This window comes from Chiloscyllium plagiosum, unplaced genomic scaffold, assembly GCF_037043375.1.
Source record: "Chiloscyllium plagiosum isolate Xiang-an unplaced genomic scaffold, Cpla_swu_hap1 HiC_scaffold_29, whole genome shotgun sequence".
Taxonomy (NCBI): Eukaryota; Metazoa; Chordata; class Chondrichthyes; order Orectolobiformes; family Hemiscylliidae; genus Chiloscyllium; species Chiloscyllium plagiosum.
Genome location: NW_028270167.1, coordinates 2,823,940 through 2,848,553, shown reverse-complemented (window position 1 = coordinate 2,848,553; position 24,614 = coordinate 2,823,940). Strand labels below are relative to the sequence as shown.

The 24,614-nt window shown below is 49.6% G+C and overlaps 1 protein-coding gene across 3 annotated transcripts in view; it reads left to right on the top strand.

Moving 5' to 3' along the window:
- Positions 1-24,317, top strand: part of bcl9l (bcl9 like) — a 128,653-nt gene extending 104,336 nt beyond the window's left edge. For all 3 annotated transcript variants that reach the window (XM_087976310.1, XM_043677703.2, XM_043677702.2), the window contains exons 4-10: positions 1,606-1,985; positions 10,545-10,667; positions 11,999-12,209; positions 12,960-13,059; positions 14,466-16,740; positions 19,995-20,261; positions 20,713-24,317. In XM_087976310.1, coding sequence (XP_087832436.1) covers positions 1,606-1,985; positions 10,545-10,667; positions 11,999-12,209; positions 12,960-13,059; positions 14,466-16,740; positions 19,995-20,261; positions 20,713-21,842 — 4,486 coding nt within the window. In that variant the 3' untranslated portion in view covers positions 21,843-24,317. The remainder of the gene's footprint in view (positions 1-1,605; positions 1,986-10,544; positions 10,668-11,998; positions 12,210-12,959; positions 13,060-14,465; positions 16,741-19,994; positions 20,262-20,712) is intronic.
- Positions 24,318-24,614: the final 297 nt, after the last annotated feature.

The following is a 24,614-nucleotide window of genomic DNA, read 5'->3' as shown; positions in this document are numbered from 1 at the left end:
TTCCTCCCACAGTCCAAAGATGTGTAGGTCAGGTGAACTGGCCATGCTAAATTGCCCGTAGTGTTAGGTAAGGGGTAAATGTAGGGGTATGGGTGGGTTTCGCTTCGGCGGGTCGGTGTGGACTTGTTGGGCCGAAGGGCCTGTTTCCACACTGTAATCTAATCTAATTATTGTAAGGTATGATTTGTCTGGTTAGCACACAATACAATACTTTTCACTGTATCTTCATACATATAACAATAACAAATTAAATCAAAGAATGTGCTAAGCAAGTGAATGAGTCTAAAGTGTGACATGTTGCATGGACCAGATGTCCTTCCCCCTTTTGAGGGGTGGGGGGGTGGGAGGATGTTGAAAAGAACCGGCCTCAGAGACAGTGCCCGCACAAGTCCCACAGGTTCTAGAAAAGCCGCAGAAGATTTGAAAGCTGCAAATATGACTTCAGTATTCGAGAAAGGAGAGAGAAAAAAATGCAGGAAATTGGGCCAATTAGCTTAACACCAGTCATAGGAAAATTGCTAGAATCTATAATTAAGGACCAAGTTAGAGGACGTTCAGAAAATCATAATACATTCAGATAGTAAGGGCTCCTGTGGCACAGTGCTAGCGTCTCTATCTCTGGGACAAGAGAACTAGAGACTTGTAATAACAGCTGTGATCAAGCTGATTAGAAAGTATCTACAATCTAGCAGAATTGATGTGGTTTTGTGAAATGAAATTTTTGTTTGATTAATTCATCAGAGCTCTTTGAGGATGTGACAAGGTGGATGGATACAGGGGAACAGATAGATGGGTTTCGGAAAGTACCAAATAAACGATTATTGCGCAAAAGGTTCATGGTATTTGGGTGATATATTAACGTGGATTTGATAAAGGCTTGAGTAGAGGAAGCAGATAATTTTCAGGTTAGTCAATGAATGGAGCGCCACGGGGATCAGTTCTGGAACTTCATCTGTTTCTGTAACAATGACCTTGTGCCATGTCATGCCATTTGGATTCAAGGGATGTGGGGCTTTGGTAATTGCAGCCTGTATTCACTTCCACGAACATACACGTGATTGCACTGCGTGTCCTGGAGTTAATCATTCTTACATTCCCCTTCTCCTGTATTGACACTCAAACAGACTGACATCATGGAACTGAGAGAGAGAGAAACCTTTCCAGTGAGGCTGGAGTTGAGGATGTAGGACCATGTGCTTAAAATCCGAGTTCGGCCAATCAGGAGGGAAGTCAGTCTCCTTCTGTTTGGAGTTTTCTGTCACATTAGATGAGAGCTTGGTTAATCATTTTAAATCTGAGAATGATTTACTGGGCAGATGTACGGGGGATATTGTACCAAGGGTGGAGTTGGTATGGGGCCAATCCTGACCTCATTGATGTTGGGATTGAAGGGACTCAATGGTCTCTTCCTGTTTCAGTGTGTTCTGAACGAATCGAAGCCAGGCGGTGAACTCACTCCATCCTTTCTGATGTCCCTCTCGGCCATGCATTCTCAATTCTGTCCTGTTTGTGACTCCTTCACCAGGCACACCTGACTGCCAGATCTGTGCGGTTAAACATCTCATGTGTTTAATTTAAAAACTGTTTCTTTGTTTTTGGTTCCAGATTTTCTGAGAACAGTTTGAAAATAAAACACGAATCAGAAATCCGCCTGTCCACAGTCCCATCGCCGAAACCTGTGACCAATCAAATGCACACAGACAGTAAACTGACCAATCACGGTAAGCCGGTCAATAGCAGTGGCCCTGCCCCCAATGCGAGCCAGGGACCAGTCTGTGGCCTGGGCCCCAAAACCACATCGAACCCTGGTCACGGGACCAAGTCCACACAGATCTCTCCTGGAAGCTCAGCGCTGAAAAGTAGCCAGAACTCTGTGCCCAACCTCGGAGCGCTGAAGGGTAAAGTGAAACGGGAAAGGAGTATCTCGGTGGATTCGGGAGAGTTACGGGATACCACCACACCCATTATCGACACGGAAACAAAAGGTGAGAAACCAACTGGGATTTTCATGGCCCAGAAATGGTTGGGGGGGCGGGGGGGGAGGCCATTCAGCCCTTTGAGTCTGTCCCTTCTATCAAGGAGATTGTTCCTGATCGGTGACCGAACTCCAGAGATTTACAGAGGAGGAAGAGCTAGATATTTTGAAACGGTTAAAGGTGGATAAATCCCCAGGACCTGATCAGGTGTACCCGAGAACTCTGTGGGAAGCTAGGGAAGTGATTGCTGGGCCTCTTGCTAAGATATTTATCATCGATAGTCACAGATGAGATGCCGGAAGACTGGAGGTTGGCTAATGTGGTGACACTATTTAAGAAAGATGGTAAGGACAAGCCAGGGAACTATAGACCGGTGAGCCTGATGTTGGTGGTGGGCAAGTTGTTGGAGGGAATCCTGAGGGACAGGATGTATATGTATTTGGAAAGACAAAGACTGATTAGAGATAGTCAACATGGCTTTGTGCGTGGGAAATCACGTCTCACAAACTTGATTGAGTTTTTTGAAGAAGTAACAAAGAGGATTGATGAGGGCAGAGCAGTAGATGTGATCTATATGGACTTCAGTAAGGTGTTCAACCAAGGTTCCCAGTGGGAGACTGGTTAGCAAGGTTAGACCTCACGGAATAAAGGGAGAACTAGCCATTTGGATTCAGAGCTGGCACAAAGGTAGAAGACAGAGGGTGGTGGTGGAGGGTTGTTTTTCAGACTGGAGGCCTGTGACCAGTGGAGTGCCACAAGGATCGGTGCTGAGTCCTCTACCTTTTGTCATTTACATAAATGATTTGGATGCGAACATAAGAGGTACAGTTAGTAAGTTTGCAGATGACACCAAAATTGGAGGTGTAGTGGACAGTGAAGAGGGTTACCTCAGATTACAACAGGATCTGGACCAGATGGGCCAATGGGCTGAGAAGTGGCAGATGGAGTTTAATTCAGATAAATGCGAGGTGCTGCATTTTGGGAAAGCAAATCTTAGCAGGACTTATACACCTAATGGTAAGGTCCTAGGGAGTGTTGCTGAACAAAGAGACCTTGGAGTGAAGGTTCATAACTCCTTGAAAGTGGAGTCGTAGGTAGATAGGATAGTGAAGAAGGCGTTTGGTATGCTTTCCTTTATTGGTCAGAGTATTGAGTACAGGAGTTGAGAGGTCACGTTGCAGCTGTACAGGACATTGGTTAGACCACTGTTGGAATATTGCATGCAATTCTGGTCTCCTTCCTATCTGAAAGATGTTGTGAAACTTGAAAGGGTTCAGAAAAGATTTACAAGGATGTTGCCAGGGTTGGAGGATTTGAGCTATGGGGAGAGGCTGAACAGGCTGGGGCTGTTTTCCCCAGGGTCAGAGGTTTACAAAATTGAGGGTCATGGATAGGATAAATAGACAAAGTCTTTTCCCTGGGATCGGGGAGTCCAGAACTAGAGGGCATAGGTTTAGGGTGAGAGGGAAAAGATATAAAAAGGACCTAAGGGGCAACTTTTTCACGCAGAGGGTGGTACGTGTATGGAATGAGCTGCCAGAGGAAGCGGTGGAGGCTGGTACAATTGCAACATTTAAGAGGCATTTGGATGGGTATATGAATAGGAAGGGTTGGAGGGATATGGGCCAGCTGCTGGCTGGTGGGACTAGATTGGGTTGGGATATCTGTTCGACCGAAGGGTCTGTTTCCATGCTGTACATCTCTGTGACATCTGGAGCTAATAGCCATTTGAGGAGAAAGTGAGGTCTGCAGATGCTGGAGATCAGAGCTGAAAATGTGTTGCTGGAAAAGCGCAGCAGGTCAGGCAGCATCCAGGGAACAGGAGAATCGACGTTTCGGGCATAAGCCCTTCTTCAGGAATGAGGAAAGTTTGTCCAGCAGGCTAAGATAAAAGGTGGGGAGGGGGGTCGGAAATGTGATAGGTGGAAAGAGGTCAAGGTGAGGGTGATAGGTCAGACTGGGGTGGGGGCAGAGAGGTCGGGAAGAAGATTGCAGGTTAGGAAGGCGGTGCTGAATTTGATGGATTTGACTGAGACAGGGTGGGGGGAGGGGAAATGAGGAAACTGGTGAAATCCGAGTTCATCCCTTGTGGTTGGAGGGTTCCTAGCCGGAAGATGAGGCGCTCTTCCTCCAACCGTCGTTTTGTTGTGGTCTGGCGATGGAGGAGTCCAAAGACCTGCATATCCTTGGTGGAGTGGGAGGGGGAATTGAAATGTTGAGCCACAGGGTGGTTGGGTTGGTTGGTCCAGGTGTCCCAGAGGTGTTCTCTGAAACGCTCCGCAAGTAGCCGGCCTGTCTCCCCAATATAGAGGAGGCCACATCGGGTACAGAGGATACAATAGATGATGTGTGTAGAGGTGCAGGTGAATCTGTGGTGGATATGGAAGTTTCGTTTGGGGCCTTGGAGGGAGGTGAGGGGGGAGGTGTGGGCGCAAGTCTTGCACCTCCTGCGGTTGCAGGGGAAGGTGCCGGGAGTGGAGGTTGGGTTGGTGGGGGGTGTGGACCTGACGAGGGAGTCACGGAGGGAGTGGTCTTTACGGAATGCTGATAGGGGAGGGGAGGGAAATATATCCTTGGTGGTGGGATCCGTTTGGAGGTGGCGGAAATGACGGCGGATGATGCACTGTACATGGAGGTTGGTGGGGTGGTAGGTGAGGACCAGTGGGGTTCTGTCCTGGTGGCGGTTGGAGGGGCGGGACTCAAGGGCGGAGGAGCGGGAAGTGGAAGAGATGCGGTGGAGGGCATCGTCGACTACGTCTGGCGGGAAATTTCGGTCCTTGAAGAAGGAGGCCATCTGGGTTGTGCGTTTTTGGAACTGGTCCTCCTGGGAGCAGATGCGGCGGAGTCGAAGGAATTGGGAGAATGGGATGGTGTTTTTACAGGGGGCAGGGTGGGAGGAGGTGTAGTCCAGGTAGCTGTGGGAGTCGGTCGGTTTGTAGTAGATGTCCGTGTTGATTCGGTAATAGCTAATAGCCATTTACTAACCTCTGTTTTTAATGTGAATTTGATCATAATGAGGACCAATGGCTGTAGGCAGGAGAGAGAGTCTGGAGGCTTTCATATGACCCCCACTGATGATCAGGCCTGTGAGATTGTCCTGCACCACCTCCATCTCTGCGTGCTGTATGTTTCAAGCTGTCATAAACTGCAAAGCCTCACCCTAATATTTCCATTTGAAAATGGTGTTTCTCTAAAATGCTCTACACTCAAGTATCCAAAGTAACTTTTTCACACAAGTACAACTGTGATTTCACAACTTGACACATTCTGTTTGCCCATGTAGCACATTTGGGGGTTGGAGGTTGTGGGGGTGGGGGAGTGTCGCTGGCTGGGAATTGTCCTGGAGAAGGTACTGGGCTGATGCCTGGGGGTATCCCGAGGAACCCACAGTGACATTAAGGACACAGGAGAGAGTTCCAGGATTTTGAACCAGTGACACTGAAGGCACAGTGTGTTGGAGTTCCAAGTCAGGATGGGGGTGGTCGCTCAGAGGGGAATTAGCAAGAGGTGGTGTTCCCATGTATCTGCTATCCTACTCCTAGATGGTAAAAGGGTTGTTTGTTTGGAAGGTGGTACTGGGGGAGTCTTTACTGCTATGCATCTGGTAAATGGGTCACTGCTGTGCATCTGTGGTGATCAGAGGGAGTGTTGAAATGGTGGATTGGAAGTTTTAGATTTATGAAGGGAGTTGATAGAGCAGATGTAGGAAAGATGTTTCCATTTTTAGGTGACACCAGGACCAGAAACATAGGACTGTTATCTGTTAGTCCCATTCGGAATCTGAGAGGAATGTCTTTCTGCAGAGAGACAGGGCAATGTGCAGCTCATTCCGATGCAGAGTGGCCATGTGGAAATCGTGTTGATGTATTTGACAAGATAAATGTGTGGGGAGGGGGAGATGGGGCATTGAAAGAATAGTGAATGGGATGGGATGAAGGGAGACAGGGTCGGAAAAGATTCTTGTGAAGTATAGCTACCACCCTGGGCTAGCAGGGCTGAATGGCCTGTTGCTGTGATGATTGGCATTGTTCACGAGAGCTGTCAGCGTGTTTACTGTGAGCAAGAGATGCACAGGTTAGTTCGCAACAGCCCCAGCAGCCCCCCTATACAGATGATAGAATCATAGAATCCCTACAATGTGGAAGCAAGCCATTTGGCCCATCAAGCCCATACAGACCCTCCGAAGAGGATCCCACGCAGACTCACCCTCTTAGCCAATCCCAGGAACCCTGCATTTCCCACAGCCAATCCACCCTAACTTGGACATCTTTGGACCATGGGAGGAAACCGTAGCACCCGGAGGAAACCCACTGGGAGAATGAGAGGTGTGTGGGGGTGGGGGTGGGGGAAGGTTAACAGAGAGAGGGAAGGGACATAGAGAGGGTGACCGGCACGCAAAGAGGGAGGGCACAGAGAGGGGGCACAGCAGGGGCACAAGGAGGGAGAAAGAGGTGCAGGGGACATAGAGAGAGACGGGAAACACAAAAGTGGGGGGACAGAGAGAAAGGGGCCACAAAGGGGGGGCATAGAGTGAGAGAGAGAGGGGGAGGGGCTCAAAGAGAGAGAGTGAGGTCGGGGGGGCAAAGACAGAGAGGCACGGGGGGCACACAAACGCAAATACCCATCAAAACCTCCTTGTCTCTGCCTTCTCCCACCCCCACCCCGCCATCTCTGTGTGTAAGCAGCACCTGGTGAGGGTTTGGATTGTAACAGTGGTGTGGAATTGGATAAACTGAAGTGCTCTCTCTATCAAGGTGATTTCAGTAATGCCTTTTTAAAGGTATTTCCTGCTGGTGAAGGGTTCCCCTGTACTCACTCACTGGAAAGGTTCCTGATTCCACCCAATGACCAGAGTTAGACCCCTCTCTCGGACCCCTGGTTAAAGTGGTTTTCCTCACAGAGACACTCTGGATTGAACTGAACTGAACAATGTCAGTGAGCGAGTCAGTAAAGATTTTTACCAAGCCAGGCAGGTGGACTGTGTTTTATATAAAGCAGGAAAATCACATTTGCAGCAATGCCACTGGGAATGGGGAGTGTAACCAGGTCTCCTGCACCAAGGAGTATTCCATGTTGTCACTCTGAGTAACCTTCCAATCCAGACACTTACCAAGACACTTTGTGGAAGAGATTTGCTCAGTGTACTGGGGCCATTGTTCTGCCTCAAACAGTTCACGACATCATCCCAGTGTTGTTTGTGGGATCTTACTGTGTGCAATTTGGCTGCTGTGTTTCTGACATCATAACACCACCTGTACTGCAGAGAATGTTTCATGGACTTTGAGGAGCTTTAGAATGTCCTGAAATTGTGAAGGGTGTTATTTTAAAAAAAAACTTTTATCAGTCTGTACAGGGCTGTTATTGGACAGAGCTACTGGACCTCCTATCTCAAACATAGGGACACTGCCACTCCTCCAGGGGAATCTCTCTGCTCTGTATTCTTTACTGACTGTTTAACCAAACCTCATGCTCTTGATTACAGTTTGTGTAAGTCCAGAGTTAATAATATTTGATTTAGGTGTTTGTCATGTTCAGGTGCTGGATGTGACCCAGCAGGATCCTCCAGGTTTTGAGAAGGGGCCCCTCTCCTGTTCAACTGCTCACTTTGCTTCTGACTTGCAATTTTGTCAACTGTTCCTCCCCATCACTGCGAGCGTAGAACTGAAATGCAAGTGTTATCATGCAGGTTAGAGTCACTCCATTGAGTGACTGCCTATCTCCCTCTTTCCTGGGATTTAATGTAAATAGTTCCTGGGTGTTTGGGATGGAGTTGTGGTGGTGAGCTGCTGGTGTCTGTGGGTCAGCTGCTGGTGTCTGTGGGTCAGCTGCTGGTGTCTGTGGGTGAGCTGCTGGTGGCTGTGGGTGAGCTGCTGGTGACTGTGGGTGAGCTGCTGGTGTCTGTGGGTGAGCTGCTGGTGACTGTGGGTCAGCTGCTGGTGACTGTGGGTCAGCTGCTGGTGACTGTGGGTCAGCTGCTGGTGTCTGTGAGTGAGCTGCTGGTGACTGTGGGTGAGCTGCTGGTGACTGTGGGTCAGCTGCTGCTGACTGTGGGTCAGTTGCTGGTGTCTGTGAGTGAGCTGCTGGTGACTGTGGGTGAGCTGCTGGTATCTGTGGGTGAGCTGCTGGTGACTGTGGGTCAGCTGCTGGTGTCTGCGAGTGAGCTGTTGGTGACTGCGGGTGAGCTGCTGGTGACTGCGGGTCAGCTGCTGGTGACTGTGGGTGAGCTGCTGGTGTCTGTGGGTCAGCTGTTGGTGTCTGTGGGTCAGCTGCTGGTGACTGTGGGTGAGCTGCTGGTGACTGTGGGTGAGCTGCTGGTGCCTGTGAGTGAGCTGCTGGTGACTGTGGGTGAGCTGCTGGTGTCTGTGGGTGAGCTGCTGGTGTTTCTGTGCCAGGTTGGTTGGTCAGTGCGAATGTAGCCCCTTGAGCTCCTGATCCCACTCCATACGCCCCGTCTGAAGGTGGGTGGTCAAACTCATCTGTGATGCCCCCTGTAGTTAAATATCCCTCAATGGCACCATGTGGAAACTATTTTCTTAAGCCCAAGACATTGAAAAGTGCGTCACAGAAAATGTAAATACTCATCACTGACCTGGTGTCGGAAATATGACAACCAATTTGTTCACAGCAAGATCCCACAATAAATATGAAGTAAATACTGGATCTGTTTTCTTTGATGTTGATTTTTGAATTTTGGACAGGAGATCCTCCTGCTCTTATTCAGACGAGTATCATGGGATAACTTTGATCTACATGAGAGGGCAGAAGGATTTTCAGTTCACTGTCTCCATCTGACAGACTGTGCCTGTGACAATGTCACTCTCCCTTAGTATTTCACTCGAAATGTCAGCCTACAGTCGTGGGCTTGGAGCCACACTTTCTGCCAGAGACCAGAAATGGCTAACCACTGAGTCATGTGGGAAACAACAGAGAGGGGACCACCTGGGAGTGGAGGGAGATGTCCTCACTCTGACAGAGTTTGCAGACCCAGCAAAAGGCTTCCTGAAGGGGTGGGGGTGTCCTGTCCAGTGACCCCCCTCAGTGTGACACTTGTGAGCCAGAGGAGACTGATCTCCTCCTCCATTCAGTGAGATCTAGGTTGATTTATTCCTTGCTCCTTTAGTAATTCGGCCTCGCAAAAACCAGCCAGATCTCAGTTTTGCACTTTATAGTTGATGCTGGATCAAGCGTCAGTTATTTACAAAGGAGTCTTTTTAACTGCCAGTTCGTTATTGGGAAGATTCCCGGGGTTTTAAGGAGGTGATGGTGTTTTCTCACTGGCACAGTAAGGGTTACCTCTCGATCCCTCAGACATTCTTATTGACTGCATAAAGGGTCATTAGTCGCCCCCCCTTTGGCAGTGCTCCAATCTGGTTGGGTGAGTGGAGGCCAATAATTTATCAGGCCCTTTGAAAGGGATCCCAGATTGAGATTGAAATCAGATCAAACAGAAACGTGTTCATTCAGGCAGTACCTGGGCCACCTGACTGTGAAGACACTGGGCTGAGGATTTCCAACAGCCTACAGTCCCTTCAACAGAGAAAAACATCTCTCTCTGCTCTGCACGAGTTAGTTAATGTGTTATGTGCGGGGGGTCTGTGTCATGTCATGTGTCTTGAAAGTGCTCTCGGTGAGAGGGGTCAGGTTTAAGGAGCGTTCCTACAGGAGCTGCTGGATGTGTAGGGTAAGGACTTCCCTAGTTCTGGGATTTTTCAGCTGAAGGATGGAGGAATTGTATTCCAGGATTGAGGAGTGGAGGGATCTCAGAGGATTATGAGTGAGAAGGTGGGAGGGATGGGAAAGAAACAAATTGCTCATGTTGTTTAGTGAGCACAGGCACGCTAGGTGAACAGGATTTGGTAGACAGTTTGTGAGCTGAATTTTCAATGAGCTGATATTGATGCAGAGGATAGTCTATGGGAGAGCAGATTGAGGTCCTGATAGATTTGACTAAACCTCACAGTCTTTATTAGAAAATGATGACTGCCTAGTTTAATTCCACTGGGATCTTTCTCTGCTCAGAGATCAGTGCCTGCTGTTAGCCGAGTGACCTATATTCCAGCTCTCCACAACTTCAAATGCTCAGTCCATGATGTTGCCCTAGACAGCTGAAACCACTGGCCCTCAATCCCCTGTCCTACAGACTGACAGAGTCTCATGTAGCTCTGTCGTTTGATCCACTGGGTAATCCACAGGGTCCTGTTTGTTACTGAGAGGGATGTAGTTTGTGGGCACTTTGTTAAAGATGGGTTTGAACCTTGAGCTGATAGCCCACAGCTTCTGACAGTGAATCAATTGATGTGTGTCTCTTTATGAGTGTGTGTCTGTCTGTGCCTGAGTGTGAGTATATTTGTGTTTGTGTGTGTCTCTGCCTGTCAGTGTGTCTGTGTGTGTGTCTCTGTGTCTGTCAGTGTTTCAGTGTCTGTGAGCATGTCTCTGCCTGTGTCTGTGAGTGTGTCCGTGTGTGTTTCTCTGCCTATGTCTGTGTGTGAGATGACGGTGACACTGTGGACTACGGGGTGATGTTCTCCAATTGGGAATTGATGGTTGCTGTTTGTATTTGCCTGGCAGTGGACGGACCCCCCCGCACCAAGAGGCGCTGTGTGCTGGAGCGGAAGCAGCCGTACAGTGGGGATGAGTGGTACTCAGGCCCTGACAGTGACGATGAAGATAAAGCTGCAGTGACTGCGCACAGTGAGTGAGGCTGAAAGGCCAGGTTTCACCAAATGTCTTGTGCTATCTGGTCCCTTTTAACTGTTGTTCAAGCTAACAAGTCACAAATCTTGATCTTCTCATTTTTACATTTCCTTGCTATTTGGATAAGGAGGAGGCCATTCAGCCCCTCAGGCCTATTCCATATTTAATTAAACCACTTAGCGAACAAGAAAGATCTAACAGTGAGAGTTTGGTAACTTCCTGTTAAACCCCAGCCTCAGCAGCTTCATAGCTGAAAATGTGTTGCTGGAAAAGCGCAGCAGGTCAGGCAGCATCCAGGAAACAGGAGAATCGACGTTTCGGGCATAAGCCCTTCTTCAGGAATTCTCCTGTTCCCTGGATGCTGCCTGACCTGCTGCGCTTTTCCAGCAATACATTTTCAGCTCTGATCTCCAGCATCTGCAGACCTCACTTTCTCCTCAGCAGCTTCATGCCTTTGTTTGTCCCCCTCCCTCTGGATCACATTTTAAATATGATCTTCACAATGTATGTCTACATTTTCTATGTCCGCATTGTTAATTTTTGATTTTCAGTTGATCCTGTCTCAGGTGTTGAACCCCTGAGCTCTGTCCCACAGCCACAGCAACAGACTCCCATTTACCAGCATCTGCCTCCATCTAGTGGCGATCAGCTGCAGTGTCTGAGACTTGCCCTCTCTCTCCAGATTTCTCTCTCTCTCGTTCATTCGCCCCTCTCATCCCTCTATCACTCTTGTTTGTTCCTTGTTCCCTCATATCCTTGCTGCCTCAGTCATTCCCCCTCTCTCTCATTCATCAATATCTCTCTGGTTCTTTATCGAAATAGCTTTTTAATTCATGTTCCTCAGTTTCTCATTTGAATTTCAAATATTAATCGGCGTAGGTGTAGGGTGAGACGGGAAAGATTTAAAAGAGACCTAAGGGCCAACCTTTTCACACAGAGGGTGGTGCATGTGTGGAATGAGATGCCAGAGGAAGTGGTGGAGGCTGGTACAATTACAACATTTAAAAGGCATCTGGATGGGTATCTGAATAGGAAGGGTTTGGAGGGATATTGGCCGGGTGCTGGCAGGCGGGACTAGTTAGGTTGGATATCTGCTCAGCCTGGACCGAAGGGTCTGTTTCCGTGCTGTACGTCTCAATGACTTCATGTTCTCCCCCTCTCATTCGTCCCCTCCCTTGTTCACTGATGCCACCTTATTGGCCCCCTCCCTTTCCTGCTCCCTCACTCCTTGCCTGTTTCCCCTCTGTCCTGTGGATGATATCTGAGTTTGTGAACCTGAGCTGAGCATCTCTTTGATAGGAATTGTGTTTGTTTTTTTCTCTCTCCAGATTGTAATGTAGTAGAATCCGTGCTCTCGGGGACTGTTCAGCCGTCTCCTGGTTCGAACCCCCTGCCGGCTGTCCCAGACAGTGCTCCTGCCAGCATCACCCACAACCCAGTGGGGGGACCTTGCCTGCGGTCAGACACTAACATTCCGAGGAATCCCAGCAAACCACCCTCTCAGTTTGTGTACGTCTTCACCACTAACCTGGCCAACATGTGAGTGCAAACAGCTGATGCTGCTACCACTCAGCAGTGTCACCGTTCTGTGAGGAGAGAGCTCCAGAGAAAGTTCAGACATGTAGAAGGTCTTGTATTGTGGTGGGGGGAGGCTGGGGGGGTGGTGTTCTCTCCCAGACACTATTAAATCTCATCACGAATTGGGAAAATCTTTGTTATGAAGAGGGGAGTGTACAACCTGCTCTGATATGGAGTCACCAGGGGAATGGTGTTGATAAACACATGAAAGAGAAGGAATGGAGGGATAGTGTAAGCAGGAGGTGAAGGGGCAGTGGGAAAAGACTTGTGTGCAATGCAACCAGCAGCATTAAACCATTGTTCCTGCCAGATACTCAACATTTGCTGTAGCCCTGAAGGGAAACTCTGGGATAGGATTGAGCAGAATGGTGAAGAGACAAGCAAAGGAAGAGGGGGGGGGGGGTATAGAACTGGTGTAAAGGGCTTGGAGGAGGTTGGGAAACGTGGTGTTCCCAGATCTAGGTGCCACTGGTGCCATCTGTGCCCTACACCCACTGTCTGACTCCCAGTCCTGAAGGATAGCAGTGAGTTAGATCCTGGACTCCAGCACCTGGAACTTTGGGGTCTGTGTGAGTTGGAGTGAGGGGCTGCAGATTGGGGAGACAGTTTTAGGGTGTACTTGGGATGGTGTGGGGATGGGGGGAGGTGAATAATGGAAGTGTGGGTTATATCGGAGTTTGTGTTTGGATTCTGTTCTGTTTTTGCTGACAGAGCTGCTGAGGCTGTGGCACAGGGCCGTGTGGATTCCATCGTCTCCTACCACACTCACAATGTACCCCGGGCTAAACTCGAGCAAGTGTATGATCACAAGGTGAGTGACTGCCCAGCACCTCGAACCACATCCCAAACAACTTCACCAAACAAAGCTGACCGCAGGAGACAATCTAGTTCCTTGTACATTTCATGAGTTCAAAGCTGATCGGTTCCTCAGCTCCATTAACCAGCAGGGCAGTGCAGTGGCTCAGTGGTTAGCACTGCTGCCTCACAGCGCCAGGGACCCAGGTTCAATTCCAGCCTGTGGCTGTCTGTGTGGAGTTTGCACATTCTCCCAGTGTCTGCGTGGGTTTCTTCTGGGTGCTCCGGTTTCCTCCCACAGTCCAAAGGTGTGCAGGTTAGGTGTTCAGCAATGTGTAGGTTAGGTGCATTAGTCAGGGGTAAATGTAGGATTACAGGGATAGGATATGGGGTAGGTCTGCGTGGGATACTGTTCAGAGGGTGGTGTGGACTTAATAAACCAAATGGCCTGTTTCCATACGTAGGGATTCTATGATTATATCCCTCCTTCACACTGTGCTCTTGAATTTCATTATCCAACAAAAATACACTTCAAAGTTTTAAACCTCCCCATTTCACTGACCGTGGTGTGAGTATGTAGTGATAAGGACTATCTGGTTCAGCTGGACTGACAGGAATGTGTGTAGCTGGACACTTTGGTGGTCTCTCATCTTAGTTGCTGCAGAAAATGTGGTAGTGATTGTGGAGAGGGTTTGAGCAGGGACGGAGGGGTTTGAGGGTGGCTTTCTGAGGGTGGGAGTTGATGGCAGTTGATTTGTGTGGAGTCAGGCAAGTTCTTGATTCATTGCTGCATGCTATCAGGACCCTCACTGATGGTGAATCAGCGAAGGCAGGGACAGGTGCTCTCAGGCATACCCCATCTTTGCAGCCTTCAGTATACTGAGAAACTGTCAGATCGAAAAGATGACTATGGTTGGCATGGATTGGTTGGTCCGTAGGGTCTGTTTCCATGTGTATGACTCTACACCTTTGTGTGCTCAAAGCTCCTGCTCACCAAGTCGGTTCAGACGCAACTGTTAAAATAATAGTTCTTTCTGATAAAAGCAGATGATTAATTAAGTCAACATTGCATGGTGAGAGAACAGTGATTTAAATAATTAACAAATCCATTCAATGATTGGAATCTCTTAAAATGGGTGAAAATCACTTGCAGATGTCAGAGGGTTAAAGCACACAGGTGTAATGAGCTCATCTTTTCCTCCTTGACCTCACTTTGTGTGTGAGAAATTTCAGGTGATCTTGTGATGGAGACAGATAGTGAGTTTCAGTGCCACTGTATGGGTTATGGGTGGAATATGTTAACCAGTGTCCGGCTGTGACAAGGATGGAGTGTAGTTGGGATGGCTGGAGATACTATGCCAGAATTATTGATGATTAATTTCTTTCCCTCTCTCTCTCTTTCTCTCTATCACCCGCTAACAGCCCTCTGTTACACCTCAGAAAGGACCTGGACTTCAAGAGCAGCTGTCACTCAACACGCCTCCAACTCCACAGCAAAGCCTCCAACCCCCAAGCTCACTGCCTCAGGAGGGGGCAGCTGGGGTGGACCCCCTACACTCAGACATTGGACCCAAGTCGATGGAGAGCAATGGTGGGGTTGGAACCCAACTGGGGAACAGTCATCCCAACACCAGTAACCCAATGGCCGGTGTTCCAGTTGGAGATCCAGCCAGTGGAGGAACTGGAGAGGCCGGCAATCCAAATGGGAATGGATCGCTGATCATGAACCTTAACCCCAACACCGAGGGGTTATCCAAAGAGCAGCTGGAACACAGGGAACGTTCCTTACAGACTCTGAGGGACATTGAAAGGCTGTTGTTACGCAGCAGCGAGAGTGAGTTTCCTATGAAAGGTAACTGTGGTCCCAACGGACAAGGGGATGGTCAGCAGGTCATGAAAAAGCCAGAGGAACCTTTACAATCCATGATCTCCCAGACCCAGTCTCTGACTGGGGTCGAAGGTCAGAATATGGAGCACGAACCCATGCATCATCCAGAGATAATGCAACGTGACCCAATGGGACAACAGGTCAACATGATGAATCCGAATAACCAAGAGAACTTGACTCCAGAGCAGATAGCCTGGAGGAAGCTGCAGGAAGATTTTTATGAGGAGAAGAGGAGGAAACAAGAGCAAGCTGTGGTTCAGCAAAGGACTATGCAAGAGATAATGATGCAGAGGCCCATTGGGGGTGTGATGGTTCGAGGACCCCCACCTCCCTATCACAGCAAGGCTGGAGAGCAGTGGCCATCAACGATGGGAGCTCGCTTCACCAGCCCCATGGAGGGCTCGGATTCGCTGCAGCCCCGTGGGACTGCCCCTTTCTCGGGCCCCCGCTTTCCCGCCAATCAGATGCAGAGGGTTAGCGGATATGGAGGAATGCACAATATGCCAGTGGAGGCTTTGGGAGCCATGAATCCGATTCAGAGACAGGTACGGCCTGGAATGCCCTGGCCAGATGACATCTCTCCGATGGCGGGTGCAGGGAACTTCCCACAGGGGGGTATGCCCTTCCACCCTGGCCAGGGAGACCCCGAGAGGTTCATGAACCCAAGGGCCAGGGAAGAGCTGTTGAGGCAGCACTTAATGGAAAAGAGATCAATGGGAATGCAGCGCCCACTCAGTCTGAACAACACCAACAGCATGGCTGGAATATCCCAGGGGCTCGAGATGGAGAGAATGATGCAGGCCCAGAGACAGATGGAGCCTGGAATGTTCCCTGGCCAATTACCTGGAGATAATGTCAGTGGGAACCCAATGGGTTTGGACTTTGTTGGGTCAAGGGGCATGTTGAGCCCTCCCTTGGGGCAGGCAGGCCCCATGCGCAATATGGACTCCTCCATGGGATCTGGAAATGTCAATATGAACATGAATGTCAACATGAACATGAACATGAATCTCAATGTCCAGATGACCCCCCAGCAACAGATGATGATGTCACAGAAAATGAGGGCACAGGAAATGATGTCACATCAGGTTTTGACCCCAGAAGAAATGGCAAGAGTGAGAGCACCCAATGGCAACATGATGTTGGGCGACCCTCAGAAAATGGCACCACAGTCTCAATTCCCAAATCATGGACAACAGGGTTTTCCAGGCGGTCAAGGACAATTTTCAAGTATGTCTCAAGAAGTCAATAACCTGGGGACTCCCGGGGAGATGTTCAGTCCTGAGCAAGGCCCTGTGCCTATTACTAGCATGAGTGGTACAGCTAGACTGAGCCATATGCAGATGGCTCCAACTTCCAATCAATCAAGTAACCATGGTAACGTGGGCACGTTGCTTCCAGGGGCCCAGAGGGGACTAGGTCGCAGGCCCTCTGACCTCACCATCAACATCAGTCAGATGAACTCCCCAGGTATGGGGCACCTTAAATCCCCGACCATGAGCCAGGTCCACTCTCCTCTGGTCAGTTCTCCATCGGCCAATCTCAAATCTCCACAGACACCGTCTCAATTGGCCAACTTAAACTCCACCAACTCCTCGGCTCCCATCAAGTCCCCCCAGGTGATGAGCTCCTCCCTTCCAGTCCGCTCCCCAGCCAGCTCCCCAAACCGGCTCAAATCACCATCAGTGTCTGTCACCTCTCCAGGATGGAGTTCATCTCCGAAGACCACCCTCCCAAGCCCTGTCATAAGCCAGGGGAAGCAGGCCATGGCTGTGAACTCTGCAGCTCCAATGGGAAGCATGGAGCAAGGTGAGAATGGGAAAGGAAGTGGATCCCTCCGTTAATGTGTGAATGATCAGCATCCTCAACAGCAGAGACTTTGTACAAAACCCAAACCCAGTCTATGTAAGGAATCATAACAAAGAACACAGAGTGCTGGAGAGACTCAGCAGGCCTGACAGCACCCACCGAGAGAAAAACTGAGTTAATCTTCTGGCTCTTAGTTAGCCTTTTGTTATTTTATAAATTTGTTAAATGACCCCCTCCCCCGGTGTGATTGGAACATGCCCGCCGTCCCCCCGTCCCAACTCACTTGATGCTGTGTTTATAGAAGCAACGTGTGGCCATTCAGCACCTCAAACCTGCTCCTCCATTTAATAGGATCTTGGCTGAATAGTGTCTTCCTTCCATTTCTTCAGAGGATTTTCCCCATATCCGTCACCAGACCCTCCTGGCAGCATGCCTCATCTGCCCTTTCCACAATTCCCTTCTCCTGCTCGTGGTTACATACTGTGCTGGTAAATCTATCCATATTGACCTCACTTGCCCCCGGGAGCAGTGGGTGCCATGTTGCCTGAGTGCAGGTACCCCTCCCAGTTAGAGCAACAGCTGCCCCTCCGTATAGTCAGCCTGTCGGGTCGTTGGCTCCCAACCCAGAGCACCTTCTCCACCCCGCCCCTATTTAATCTGAGCGTGTGTGCATGCATTTGTATGTGTGATTTGTGCTTCTGGCTGTGTGTATATGGGAGTCTCTCTGTGGTGGGGGGGGGGGGAGGGTATGGGCATACCTATGGACAGATATTTATTAGACTCAGAATTTTATAGCACAAGAAAGGCCCTTCAGCCCATCATACCCACACTGGACATCAACTATCCATCCATTCTTATTCCATTTCCCAGCACTTGCCATGACAGACAAGGCTGTGAGCCATATTAAGTGCTCATCTAAATAGTTCTTAGACTCCCTCGAGGATTCTTGTACCTTGCACCCTTTTAGACAACAAGTTCCAGATGCCCACAACCTTTGCAGTGAATTTCTACCCCCCCCCCCCCCCCCCCCCCAATCCTCACTGTACCCCTTGTTCCTTATGTGAAATCAGAGCCAGTCAGTTATTGAGCGCTTCCATGGAGGGAAGCATTTCTCCCTCTCTGTCCCGTCTAGCTTTGTACACATCAGTCAGATTCTCTGCTTGCAGGGAGACAGCCCCAGCCAACCTGCTCTCCACAGCTGATTGCTGCAGCCTCGGCCAACACGCTCTCCGGTGCAATTACGTCACTCCTGAAGTGTGGTGACCAGAACTTCACACAATCCTCCAGCCTTGTCCTGCCTTTTCCCCAGCTCCCTGCACACCATTACTATCCAAAATAACCATCCAGTGCCACCTCTTGAATGCCTCACTTGGACCTGCCTCCCCAATATTTCCAGGCAGTGCCTTCCACACCCTAAATACTCGCTGGGTGAAAAAGTTATTCCACACGTCATCCTTGCTCCATCTGCAGATTTTAAATCTGTGCCCTTTCACTCATGTTTCTTTTACACTTTATCTACTATGCCTTAACTGATAAAGGCAAGTAACTCATTAGCAACTTTAACCACATTACCTACCTGTCCTGTTGGCTTGAATTACCTGAGGACACCAAGCTCCCTCTGTACTCCTGAGGATCCTACTGTTCAAGGTGTACTCCCTTTCCTTGATAGTCCAGCCGCAATGCATCACCTCACACTTTTCATTAAATTAAATCATTTCAGGATTAAACTCCAACTGCCACTGTTCAGCCCAACTGACCAGCCCGTCTACATCACCCTGTAGCCCAAACTTTCCTCCTTACCCAAACGTCATGTCGTATGTGAACTTAATAATCATACCTCCTACAGTCATATCTAGATCATCAATGGACACAACAAAGGACCCAGCACCAAATGTTATGACACGCACTTGGACATAGGCTTCTAGTGACAAAAACACCCTTTGACCATCACCCTCTGATTCTTGCCACTCAGTCAATTTTCTGTTCAGTGTGTGATGCTGGAAAAGCACAGCAGCTCAGGCAGCATCTGAGGAGCACGAAAATTGGCGTTTCGGGCAAAAGCCCTTCATCAAGGCTTCATCGTTCCTGATGAAGGGCTTTTGCCCAAAACGTCAACTCTCCTGCTCCTCGGATGCTGCCTTACCTGCTGTGCTTTTCCAGCATCACACACTCTCAACTCTGATCTCCAGCATCTGCAGTGCTCACTTTCGCACAATTTTCTATTCAATTGCCAAACTGCCCTGGATCCCACGGACTCTTAGCTTCTCAACCAGCTTATCATGTGAGACCTTGTCAAAAACTTTACTGAAGTCCATGTAGACTACGTCATCTGCACTACCCTTGTCTACACACCTAGTCACCACCTCAATCAACGGGGACAGGTCTCTGAGCTCAGAAGAAGTTCTGCTGGTAGTTTATGGCTGCATCCAGCAGAGGGAGCTTCTTCCCAGTAAATGTCTTCACACTGTCCCCAACTGGGGTCCAACAGACCATGGAGGGAGGGTGGAGGAAGGGGGAGGTTTGCGCTGACCACTCTGGTGTTGGGGGTGGGGGCTGAAGATGTGGCTGATTGTTCTCAATCCTCTAGGGTCTTCCTGGATCGTTCTAGGGCACAGCTGATGACACACGAGAGAGTTTGGCTTTTCCTTCATTAACACAAGATGATCTGTGTCTGGTTTGCATCTTCCTGTTCAATTCTTTCACTTACTTCAGATGTTTTATTTTTAAATTAATCCTCTCTGCCTGGTGCTAGTTTTTCCCACAAAAAAGGGACCATTTTCCACTTATCAGGAAGGTGACCCAGCAGACTGGTGCTCACTCAGGATTTTGTCCGTCTGTCCCACGTGAGAATGTTCCTGGATTAGAGATGGAGAATTCCCAAACCCACTCATGGAGAGCAGTTACATTCCTGTCCCTTCACTCTCTCACACTCCTGCGTGCCACCATTGCAGGAGCAATAGAGCTCAGTATTGCCCTCCCCTCCCACTGGCTGTGTCACTGTCACGCACTCAGTGTTGACCCCCTGTGTGTGAGCCTCCGTACTCCCACCCACATGCTGTCATTTCCTGCTCCTTTGGTTTCCCTGACCTGAGGTTGGGCCTCAATGTATTGATTTAAGATGTTGGGAGGGGGGTCTGTGTGTGTTGGGGGGAGGGGAACGTGTGTGGGGTGGGGGGAGCATTTGTGGGGGGTGGGTGAGATTGCCCACTGATGTGCCCCTAATCACTGTGTGTTGTCTTCTGCCCCACCTGCAGGTCCTCTGGCCTCTGCCCCTCGTTCTGGCCCTGGCCCTGGGCCTGGTCCTGGTCCTGGTCCTGGGCCTGGGCCTGGTCTGCCTTATAATTCACCTGAATCAACGCCCTCCCAGAACCCGCTCTCCCTCATGATGTCGCAGATGTCCAAGTACGCCATGCCCAGCTCCACTCCGCTCTACCACGACGCTATCAAAACCATCGCTACCTCCGATGACGAGTTGATTCCTGAGCGCTCCATGGCAATGATTCCATCAGCAAACATCCCCGGTAAGTCCACTTGCGGCTGAGGAGGATTGCATTTATGTAGCATCTTCCAGCATCACGGGGCCTCCTTTAACTCCCACCTCTTATGGTCTAGACTTCTGTGTATTGAGGTGCTGGAAGTGCGGTAACCATTCTGCTCATGACAAGATCCCACAAGCAGCAATGTGATAAAGGGTAGATGATTTGTTGTGATCAAGGGACAGTTCCCGAGCCCCAGTCTCTGGAGAGGCACTGCACCATCCCGTGAGGATGAGCCACTTTGTCCTCCTGCAAGTAGCTCTCAGCCTCTTGACCTCTGCCTTGACTAGGTCATTGCTGCTATGTTGTCCTGAAGTCACTGACATTTGGTTTTTTAGTGAAATGCCTGGTGTAGATGTGACATCAGTCAGGTATTGTTAGTGCTGTTTCTCAGTGTGTTTAAGCCTCACTCTCAGCTTTTCCATTTGTTCCCCAGGACTGAGTGGGAGCCAGAATCCCCAGATGCACCTGGTGTCACAGAGTGGTCCTGGATCGGGATCTTCAAACAGCCCCCTGGCAATGAGCATGGTGAGCCATCCACTCTCTCACGAACCTGCGACCCCCATGATGCCGTCCCCCAGCCTGATGGGGCACAACGTCCCGATGCACGAAGGACATGCTGGTGGACTGGGCGTACAGAGCCCGGTGATGGTGCACCCTTCCCAGGACTCCCTTGGCCAACCCTGCGGCCCCTTGCCCGCCACTGGCCCCCAGACGCTACCTCAGAACGCCATGGTCCTCCAGCGCATGCAACACCAGTCCCACAATGCCCTGCAGTCCCCGGGCTCTGGGATGCATCAGGTGTACCCCCCGGGCTTGGTCATGCCTCAGGAAGAGGGTGTCCCATTGCACGGGGTCTCTGCCGGATCAGGGGCCCCTCAGCAGCCCCAGCAGCAGCAGCAGCCCCCTCCTCCCCACCTGATGGTGAAGAACGCTCCGAGCAGGTCTGCAGGTGATAGTTACCAACTCTCCGGCGTGGCCTCAGTCCTCAACGACCCAGAGCTTCAGGATGTCATCCGACCTTCAGCCAGCGGTATCCCTGAGTTCAATCTCTCGCGCATCATTCCCTCTGAGAGGCCAAGCAGCACACTGCAGTATTTCCCCAAGGGCGACTCTCAAGCGTCGAAAGCTCCGTCTTCCAACCCTCACCTCATGAACCTTCAGAGTATGATGTTGGAGCAAGCTCCTCCGAGCAGAGCTACCCTCCAGGGACAGCAGCAGCAGCAGCAGCGAGGTCTAAGCATGCACATTTTCCACCCGGGGCAGGTACCGGGGCCGATAATGGGAAGGACAGGCCTACCGTCCCAGCACAGTGTGATGGGAAACAGTCTCCACCACGTTCTCATGTCACCGCAGCAACAGAACCTGGTGCTTCAGGCCAAGCAGAGGAGCCTCTCAATGTCGGGGGAGATGTACGGACAGATGGGACACATGCTGCCCCCACAGGTAGCTGTCCCTCACCAAAGCCTCGTGTCCCCCCAGCAACTGAGACAGAGGAGCATGTCGTTAGATACACCCATCAGCTTCGTCCCCGGATTGGGAAACACTGCCAACTTACCGTTCTAGCTTCTCCCCTTTTCGTACAATTAGGATTTATGCAAGTTGAGAAGCCACAGTGATGAGTGTGGGTAGGAGACGGAATTAAAGTAATTTTATTACAAAACAAAATGAGGCCAGAAACTGAGGAAACAAAGAGTTTATACCAAGATGGGGTAGGGTGGGGTGGGGAGAAGTCAAAAAATATTTTTTAACAGAATGAGCTCGGAGAAAGACTTCCAAACATTTGTGTGTTTCAATTTACTTTATTTTTAATCTCAATCTCCCTCTCTCCACATCTCTCTCTCTCTCTCTCTCTCTCTCTCTCTCTCTCTCTCTCTCTCTCTCTCTCTCTTTCTCTCTCTCTCTCTCTCACACACACACATTTGGTTTCCTCACCTGTTGTTGTGCAAAGGGATTTTTATTATTGCTGTATATATTCTGCCTTGGTCTGTGATTTGTTTTTACGGTTCCTGTAACTCTTGTGTTTTCGCGAGAAAACTGTGACAGGCAAATTTCCAGAAGCAGACCCTCTTCCCAAACAGAAAGGTGACTGTTTGAAAGTTCCCCAGCAGCACATTTCTGAGATGTCGGGGTCAGAGTCTGGTGGCCCACCCCCATCGCCCCATGGGTCTGTCATTTTGTGGTTTTTATGAGGAAACTGTGCTCACAGTGTGATGGGCCTGCAGCACAATGGGACTGCTTCATAGAAGCATCAATGAGGATTTAATGGGATTGGGGGCGGGGGTAGGTGGTTATAGGGCTGTTTGGGATTGATCACATGCCTAACCCCATTTCACCCCCATTTCCCCCGTCCCTGTGTGGGGTTGGAATGCAGCACTGCAGCCCAGTTGACTGTGGGTGTTGAGGGAGGGGATTGAGGCTGTTGTTTCGGTGCACATAGCCCTCTGATTACTCGGGTTTATCTCTAAGCTGATAGTACACTATGCTGGCCATTCTCACAACCCAGCTGAGAGCCTGAGGACAGTGCTTATCAGGCCGTGATCTAGGATATTGAGGTCAGAAACTGGCCAGGAGCCCTGAGAAGTTTGGAGCTGTAAGGCATGGGGTTTTGGTTATTCTCCTGCACAGACATCTCCCCCTAGTGGGTGTTTGGAGCCACAACAATCCATACAGTTCAGACATTGAGTTCAAACCGTGAGCGTTTACATAACACAGAGGTGGGTCATCAGCTGCAATGATCTGGCCAGTGGCAGATCTCCTCTTCAGTGAAGAATTGTTGGCTCACCAATACTTGAGGGTTAATTTGTGGGTTAATCTCCAGGCTCCCTCAGATCACTCGATAGTTAACCATTTTTACCAAGATGTAGGTGATACAGGGCCCCCCACGTCAGGTGGGAGTTGAGGATGTGACACTAATTCCAAGTGTTTCATTCATGTGAGGAGTATTAACCTCCGCCCTCACCCTCAGAATGCTGGGTAGCTGTCACTGTATGGTCCCGGGCCTGAGGTTTCGCTGCCCCTGGAGCACTGGGGTTTTCAGATTAATGTGTATTACCTCCCATCACTGGTCAGATGAGGCTGTTTCACCTCCAGCAAGAGTCACTCTCCTCGGCTTTGAGTTGGAGTAACTTTGGACAGAAATATGTTTTTTCAAAACATTATGTAAATTTGCTCCTGCTCCTGTTCCCTTTGTCTCCTGAGAAATGTTTGATTAAATCACATTTCTATCCCCTTGGGTCTCAATTATAAATAATATTTTCAGTCAGATATGAGAATTCTGTTGCCCTGTCAGCTTGGGGGAGATGCCAGGGGCCTGTGGCTATAAAGTTGCTCATGTAGCCCTGCTCTTGTTTCTGGGTCAGGCTGCACTGAGCAGTGGTCACTTGTCCATTTGCACAGGGTAATGAAGGAGGGGGCAGGCAGTTTGAACGGTAACCCAGTGATGTCGCCTCTCACTGGGCAGCATAATGGGATGTGATTCCATGACCCCTCAAATTCAGCAATATTCTGTAGCTCAACAGGAGAGATATTGATTGATTAATAATTGGGGTGGGGGGTGAGGAATGGGTGAAGAGATTAAGGTCTATGCTATGGCCCCTTACCCCTGCTGTATCTGAACCCTGCTCCTTATCCCAGGCTGTGAAAATCTGCCCCCAGGGGGTGCTGCTGCTACAATTTCAGGCGTTCCTGACAGGAGGTTGAACATAACCTGACCCACTCACTTGCCTGTGGATCGGTTGGTCATGGGAAGGGTCTTTCTTGTCAGGAGAGACTCATATCAGGAGCCTTTGGACCAGGATTTTCCGGGTCCAGTGAGTTTGGGCATCTAGACATGGGTTTCAGAGTCACGTGATGTGTGGTTCTGATGATGGGGCTCTGAAGGATCCGATGGGGGAAAGGGTCTCTCTGACAGATTTAACTGTCACAGCCCATCCATCATTTGAAACATTTTTTTTTGCACCTTTTGGTCCAGAAACTGGTTTTGTTTCTTTGTTTATACAGTTCAGACATTCATAAAATAAATCCAATTTTAAAAAAAAAGTTTGTAAGAAAACCATTTTTATTAAGAAGGAACTGCTGTTGGTTTTTCTGACCGACTTCTGGAAGAAACCGCAGGAATTAACACATGGAATTCCCCAGGGTCAAAACAAGGAATTTAGTAGGATAAAGGTGAGAAAGCGAAAAATTCCCTGAGGAGGAGGCGGAGGAAATGGAGTTGGGGAAACTCTCATAGATCTGGAATACTCTCAACCCTGCTTTCCTCTTCCAAGAAACTCCTCTTAATATAAACTCCAATAAACTGAGCTTGAAGCCAACAGGACTAATGTCATCTTCCCG